Source organism: Trifolium pratense, linkage group LG5 (genome assembly GCF_020283565.1).
Source record: "Trifolium pratense cultivar HEN17-A07 linkage group LG5, ARS_RC_1.1, whole genome shotgun sequence".
Taxonomy (NCBI): domain Eukaryota; kingdom Viridiplantae; phylum Streptophyta; class Magnoliopsida; order Fabales; family Fabaceae; genus Trifolium; species Trifolium pratense.
The window spans coordinates 22,038,478-22,047,062 of NC_060063.1; the positions used below are offsets into that span (position 1 = coordinate 22,038,478).

General features: G+C 33.1%; 1 protein-coding gene across 1 annotated transcript; it reads right to left on the bottom strand.

Moving 5' to 3' along the window:
- Positions 1-2,928: 2,928 nt before the first annotated feature.
- Positions 2,929-5,243, bottom strand: LOC123886249. The gene is made up of 8 exons (XM_045935584.1): positions 5,106-5,243; positions 4,436-4,709; positions 4,267-4,357; positions 4,059-4,180; positions 3,891-3,981; positions 3,337-3,405; positions 3,118-3,238; positions 2,929-3,021 (listed from the first exon to the last, which is right to left on the bottom strand). The coding sequence occupies exons 1-8, from the start codon at positions 5,241-5,243 to the stop codon at positions 2,929-2,931; spliced, it is 999 nt and encodes a 332-aa protein (XP_045791540.1).
- Between the last annotated feature and the right edge of the window lie 3,342 nt (positions 5,244-8,585).

Here is an 8,585-nt window from a genome sequence, read left to right on the forward strand (position 1 = left end):
TATCGTGCCATGATTACAAGCTGAGGTTCAATGGTGGAACTTTAGTAAAAGATGTCAATGTCCATCAAATTCCTGATGCAGTCACAAAGTTGAAACCTTTTAGTGAAATCATCAATCTTGATTTTCGTGAAGATTTATTATATGGTATAGTTTAATGTTGTCTTGCATTTACAAATCACAAACATATCATTTTATTTAACACAATTATGGTTTTGTATTCAGATATTGTTGGATTGGTGGATCAAATTGGTTATTCACAGTCTATTGCTGGAACTAGGAAAGTTCAAGTTAACCTTACTCTTCGAGACCTTTGGCAATAACAATATCTGAACCTTATGTTGTATATAACAAATTGTGATTCATTGACGTATACTAAGTTTGTTAATATATTGATTGTAGCAACATTCCAATTGCTTGCACTCTATGGGAAAACTATGCACTTAAGTTCTTCGATGTTTAGAATGAATCTAAGGGTGAACCAATTATTGTATTGATGAAATATGCTAAAATCAAAAAAGAAGGTACCATATTTTGCATTTGGTTTAACTATAACAAACAACTATTAATATTGAAAGTTATCTAATATATATGTGTAGGAAAATGGCCGTTGACAATATCAAACACATGGAGTACCACTAAGCTTTTCATCAATGAAGAAGTTCCAGAGATTGTTGAGTTCAAGAAAAGGTAGTTTTCAGTTTTTGTTACCTCAAATCAAATTTATATATATGCTCAAAAGTTGTTACCTCAATTCAAATTTATATATATTTATATACATTTGTTGAACTAACCATTGTCACGTGTTATATTATAAGCTTACTTGCCGGTATTGAAAGCGGTACTGTGGATCGGTTTGCAGGGTCATAGGTATCCCCAATTGGTAGCAGGCCAGTAATAGCAGCAACATCAAACAAGGTGGGGGTCATCATACCACATTTGAAATGAAAAGTGTTGGTAGAAGACTCAAAGAAGTGTAAAACAACAATAATCATCTCTTGCTGGTATTTTAGGCCTGTCCTAGAAAGCTGAATAAGGTCATAAATACCACAAGCTTGCCAAACATCAGCAATGTCGTTTTGTACCCTGTCTAACCAAGTAACATATTGGTCGTTTAAAGAGGGGGTTGATCGAAATACCCTGTTGGGTGCCTTGATGTAACTGAAGTTATAAGGTTCACTAATAAAAACCCTAGGAGCACAAGGTTTGTAAACAGGAAAAATGGACAGGGGTTTAGGTTTTTGTTTTTCTCATCTGGTTTAGGCCCACCAAAAGCATGCACCATTAATAGAATACAGGAAAATTACCTGACTTTCCCAGATTTTCTGCAGATCAAGTCTGAGTGATGGTTCTGGAACTATACCCTCTTCATAAGAGGAGAGTGTGGTGTTGCTCCACTTTCCAGCGTAAGGAAGTATCTTCTTAGTGTTTGAACTTGATGCCATTGATGAAGTTCAAAGGTTTACAGAGTTGGTGATTAGGGTTGAAATTGGGAATTGCGAGATTGCAGAACAGTTTCAATGGAAATCGTTTGAAAAGATGGAACGATGGATGGAAGTAAAGTAGCGATTCAAAGTTGGAGATGTTCGAAAACGCAAAACTCAGCAGAAATCGCCAAAGTTGAGAAAGAAGATGAACAGTTGAAAGGTTTGGAAAAAGAATAATGAAGAAGGAGAGTGTCTATATATAGAGGCGCGCTGTTTTATTTTGGAATTAAAATAATTCAAAAAGGAAAAATAGCTACTCTTTCAACTTCCTACGTTGACAAGTGTCCAGTTCCCTTTAAAAGTGGAAGAGAGAGTAACTATTGGAATCAATCTCAAAATTTCTGATGTCAGCCTAAGAGATAGGAGAAAAGAAACGACAAAGAGAATATATCTCTTTGCACTTTCAAAAATGCCACTTTCTCTTTCGAAAAACACAGTCGAAAACGGTATTTTTGGGGGGCAATTTGTTAGGCATAAATTTGGTACTTATTAATTAAATACAATTGGTGGGTCCAACATTTATTTGAAGGTTAGGTTATTTAATTAAGCCTTTAAATATTTCTAAAGTTTCAAGCGTGTCGAAGCGAGAAAGAGCTTCGAAGGAGTCGAAGCGAAGTTCCTAGATGGTAATACGCCAAGAGGCGCGTCGAAAGGGTGAAGCAGATCGAAGGGCCAGTTAATCCAGGCCCAAAGAACCAATAACGGCCCAATAGAGAATTGGCGCGCGCTGAAGGATGAAGATTCGAACGTGGAGAACGTGGGTGCACGTGGCAAAGCGAGGACTCCAGATGATCAAGGAGCAGTTATCATTTTGCCATAGTATTTATAGTAGTTTTTCGCTAGGAATCGAGGTCACAAAATTTTATACAAAACTTTCTCTGAAAATTCTAAGTACTCAGCGATCGAACGAACGGAATTCTGAAGAGAAAATGTATGTTTTGTTAACCGTTTACTTTGTAATTGTTTTTTATTCAATGCAATTTACTTTTCAGCAATGTTTACTTAGCTTTACTTGATACTTTCTCATGAAACTGCTGTTTCGAGGCGATTCGAATTAGCATTTTCTTTTATTATTTGCACAAGATATAATTCTTAAGTGTTTGTTGAATTTTTGATGAACATTCAAATATTTTCCTAAACAAACAAAACACAAAATTGTCCTGAGATTTACTAGTTGATCTCGCAAGTTTAAATACTTAAACTAGCGGTTGTTTACCAAATTTCAGTGTAAACACCAGTCCTTGAGGAGCCTAAAAAAAAGATAAAATCATCATAGTTAAGAAAGTTAACATGAATCATGACATACATTGAAAATGAACTATAATATTATTAAGCACATAAAACATAAATTCTATAAACGACTTACATCAGTAGGTGGGAACTGAGAGGAAATTTCATTGATAAAGTCATCTGCTTGATTGATTTGTATAACTTTTCCAGTTTTTCACTTGGGTTGCCACTTAACTTTAACAGCCAAAGTTTTCCCAGCAATTAGATCGATGTCTTCTGGATAATCAAGAGGATCGTGGATTCCATCCTATGTAAATTGAATGACATTCATGGTTTATCAGTAAATATAAAGTAGATAATATATACATAGAACAAAAATCATTATAACTCATTGAAATTTTACCGCCAACATCTCAGATCGTAGCACAAGGGCACTTTTGCCAATTAATTGTTCACATTCACGGTCCCAGAAGACAAAAGTTGCCTTAGTCTGACCATCACCAAGCTCAACATCCAACTTGTACCTGTAAATGTGTAACTAACAAATTATTGCCAATACAATCACATTATTGTTTAAGCTATAATATTGTATGAAAAAAATATTAATCAACATACACTATACCTAAGAATTTCTGTTTCAGTTTCATGGTCATCGCCGCATTTATATGGAGGAGCTTCACCGAAGCATTGTCTAGGGCATTTGAAGCATGTCAAATAGTACCAACCATATTTTGTAGGCTTTACCTTAATTGTGTTGACAATAGTCACACATTTGGTTTCCTACATAGTTAGAGTTAGAAAATTTTCAATAACTGTGTAGATTGAATTCAAGCATGATCTCAGAATTGTGCATGAATATTTGTTGCGGTGTGTACTACGAACTTCCATATGATTGGCTCATCATTTGTGATGGAGTTTCAGCAAACCGATCCACAGTACCGCTTTCAATACCGGCAAGTAAGCTTATTATATAACACGTGACAATGGTTAGTTCAACAAATGTATATAAATATATATATATATATATATATATATATATATATATATATATATATATATATATATATATATATATATATATATATATATATATATATATATATAAATTTGAATTGAGGTAACAACTTTTGAGCATATATATAAATTTGATTTGAGGTAACAAAAACTGAAAACTACCTTTTCTTGAACTCAACAATCTCTGGAACTTCTTCATTGATGAAAAGCTTAGTGGTACTCCATGTGTTTGATATTGTCAACGACCATTTTCCTACACATATATATATTAGATAACTTTCAATATTAATAGTTGTTTATTATAGTTAAACCAAATGCAAAATATGGTACCTTCTTTTTTGATTTTAGCATATTTCATCAATACAATAATTGGTTCACCCTTAGATTCATTCTGAACATCGAAGAACTTAAGTGCATAGTTTTCCCATAGAGTGCAAGCAATTGGAATGTTGCTACAATCAATATATTAACAAACTTAGTATACGTCAATGAATCACAATTTGTTATATACAACATAAGGTGCAGATATTGTTATTGCCAAAGGTCTCGAAGAGTAAGGTTAACTTGAACTTTCCTAGTTCCAGCAATATACTGTGAATAACCAATTTGATCCACCAATCCAACAATATCTGAATACAAAACCATAATTGTATTAAATAAAATGATATGTTTGTGATTTGTAAATGCAAGACAACATTAAACTATACCATATAATAAATCTTCACGAAAATCAAGATTGATGAATTCACTAAAAGGTTTCAACTTTGTGACTGCATCAGGAATTTGATGGACATTGACATCTTTTACTAAAGTTCCACCATTGAACCTCAACTTGTAATCATGGCACGATGTTTTGAACTGGTCATCATTTTTGGTAACTTGAAAATTTTGCATTGTGTAAGTGTTGTTCACAGTTATAGGAATGTCTTTTTCAAATTTCTGATGTAGCTCGTTAGGAATGAACACAGATATATCATCTCCCTGAAATTCAAAGATAAGCAGATTTGATAGTTTGCTGTACAACTCACTTGGTACTATAGTTTACTTTGATTAACAAACATATATATATATATATATATATATATATACTTGAACACCAACACATTCTTTGATTCATCAAAAGCATACCTTCATATATGAACACACTTTTTTGTCTTGAACATTAAAAATGTAATATTTTTCTATGAACAAACATGTAACATCAAATTTTGTTCCACCAATAATTAGACAAACATGTAACATCAAATTTTCATCCACCAACAAAATTTATGAACAAACATTTAACATCAAATTTTTAACAGATCATTTTGTCAAATTTTTCAAACTATAACATCAAAATTAAAGACATATAAAAAACTAATATCATTAACAGGTTACCTTGTTGTCCACAACCAAAAGTTCAATAGACTCTTTTCCATCCTTCAAGTTAGTCCATTTTTCTTTGACTTTCACAGATATCTTCCAAAGATCCTTCGCGTCGTTTATGTCTTTGACACTCTCGAATTTCCTAGCCATTTTGCTGACGAAAACACGAAAAAAAAAACATTTTCAACTGAGTTCAAGCTACATATTAAAAAAAAAATTCTATCTTCCATAGATCTTTGTTTTTGTTGGTATTATACAAAGAAGATGAAGTATAAAACCATCACGAAAGTTCGACTCAACATATTTGAGTAAAAATAATCAGTTGAGGTTTCAATAAACACGACATATGTTCGATTTTTCTCATTCCAAGCGTTGATCCGAGTGATTTAACATATGAAAATCACAGAATCACAAGTTTATTCGACGAAAACTGTGATTTTTTGTTGTCTCAATGGATGAGAGAAGAAAGGTTTGAGTTTGGGTTACCGTGAGACAAATGATTTGAGAGGGAAGAGTGATGCTTTGCAGGATTTTTGTTTGTTTCCACACAAAAGGTGTGATGTGACATAAAGGAGGGACTTGAGTATCAATTAGATTAGTTAAAATTGAATCATGGCTTGGTTGGCTTGCAAAAGCAGTTACCTTTTGTCTCACAAAACACAAATATGGCTTAGTTAGTACACTATATGGCTTAGTTCCCTCAAGTGTTAGTCCAGTTTCAATTTTTTTGGACAATAAATACCCTTGTTTTGGACAGGTGGCAGATTTTTAAGCATGGGCAGCTTGGTCTTTACCAGGTACTACAAATTTCTTATATTGTAATTGATTATCATTAAGTTTTTATTTAAGAAAATAAAAACTTATTGATGCGGCTGCAAAATAAAATAAAATGCATAGGGACTAAAATTGCGTAATAAGTAAAATAAGAGACAAATATTGCATTTAAACCTTAAAAATAAAATTTTAAAATAGTTTTATAATAAATAAATTTTCAGCATATAAAAGATATTTAATAATAATATTTAAAAGATATATTATATTAATATGTTTAAATTATTATCTTAAATACATATTTGATATAAATTTTATTATTAATTAAGCATGTTGAACCGCTAATTTTACCAAACACTTCAATTAGCTTATTAGCCATAAGTTATCAGCTATCAACAATCAACCATCAGTCATAAACTATAAGCTATCAGCTAACTTATCAGTTATCCGCTAATTTTGCTAAACAAAACCTTAGTTTTGTTATTTTTGGTATTATACCACTTGCATTTCAAATTAAATTAATCAGTGTTGTCAATTGTAGATTGCTATAAATAATGGTTTGTTCAAATTCAGCTATGCTATATGGCCCTGTTTGGTAACAATAAGTTATAAGTTAACTTATAGCTGAAAAATAGTAGAATGAAATTAAAGTGTTTGAAAAATTTAGTTGTTGTAAGTACAAAATGACATAAAAATACACGGTTAGTGGATACTTATTATATTTTAAAAAAATAAAAAAGAAGAGGGATCCGTCGACTCTAAGAATAAGTCTTTATACTTACTCCAAATATTAGCCTTTAATTTTAATATTATTCGACGGTTGTGATTATTAATAATAACTCTTACCGTGGAGATTTTCTTATGATTCTTGTTCTCTCATACTCAAAACATTGCGGCTGTCAAAACACAAGCAAAATCTCTAAGCCTTTGTACAATTTGTTTTTTTTTATCAGGTAGCCTAGTGGCTTGAAATTCCACCTTTAAAGATGGATAAGTGGAATGTCCGGGGTTCGAACCCCGGCTCCTGCACATAAAATGCTGATGTTCCTACCAACTAAGCTAAGCTCACAGGGACCTTTGTACACATTTTTTCTCAAGGTAATTCAATACCTTCTTTTGCCTTGGTCAGTTGGTCATATAGGCTTTCATAGTCTGATGATGTTTTTGACCTATTTGTTAAATATGTTTGAATCTCATCCCAAAAGCTAGCTCTAAGGGTGAGGTTGCCCTCACATATTTATATACTTCACATCTCGAGAAGCTAAGCAATGTGAGACTTTCAACACAACAACACACAACAACACAACAACCAACATATTACCCTCAGCCTAGCCTGGTCTTGGGTCAAATGCCCACATTGCAGTCCTTAACCCGGCTCTGATACCATGTTAAATATGCTTAGATCTCATCCCAAAAGCTAACTCTAAGGGTGAGGTTGCCCTCACATATTTATCCATCTAAGTGCTTGCTTTTGAAAAAAATTACATTTTATTTGTAAAGAATAAAAAAGAAAAAATTCAAACTTGAGCCGAGTTTCGAACTGAACCAATTTCTATCGAGTCGAGCCGAGCCCAGACGAGTTCGACTCAGCTCGACTCATTTCCAACCCTAGGACTTACATAATACACCCATATCCAATCTTACAAGCCGAATTTGTAAGAAGTCTCACATCGGTTGCGAGATGCTCGAATATGTCATCATGATTATAATATGGTTCTTGCTAACCAGTGTTCTCAGGGCCACTCTTTAAGCATCTTAAATATTCAGTTTTTATAAAAATGTGTGAATTCAACACCTTGAGAGTTGGAATATTTCACTTTTTATAATAATAATTCCTTAAAATAGAATGTTTAAAGAGTGAACCGAGGATACTGGTTAGCAAAAACCATATTTTAATCATTATGATTATTATTTAAAATTTGCATTCCTTGATTCCGAATTCTAGATCCGCCACTATAAATTCAAATGACACAAAGTACGTATTTGAATTCTACAATTCAAAAACATACTCCAAATTCTAAAATTCGAGTAAAACATATTCTTAAAAAAATTGTAGGGCTTGAGATGGATTGAAGTCCAATCGACTTCAGACCCAATCCATTCTTTATTCCTGAAGTGTTTCTCTTCTTCTCCTGAAAATAAAGTTCGAGAGGTAAAATTCTGAATTTAAAAATGTTTATCTCATTAATTTTATATTTTATGTTCTGGATTGGGCTTAGAAGCCCAAAAGCTGAGGAAACTACTAACTGGACTGTCGAGCAAGGCCCAATAAGGAGCACCATGCGAAGACTTCATGCGAGTCAACGATCACAATAACCTCGCGCATTATAACGGCCGACCACCAGAATGATGAGCATTAACTGTTCATAATGGCTCTCCAGCCGTTTTCCGGCAGCCACTTGATGACTGTAACGACCCAATTTTCGTATTAATAATTTTTATGTGTTAAAATATTTTATTTAACGTGGCATTTTAATTAAGTTAATAACTAGAGTTATTTATCGAGTACTTTAGTTATTAAGCGAGTAGAGAGAGAGTTAACGTGTTATTGGGCCAAGCCAATTGGGCTTGAGGCCCAATGGGCCTTGCTTCATGGTGGGGGGCGCCCATATGGCCAAGGATGGGAGAGAAATATCATTATTTTCTCTTTTGTTCATGAAGTGTAGAGAGGAAGAGGAGAGCTTGGGAGCTAGGGCAAGGGGAAAGCTAGAGATTCAAGAT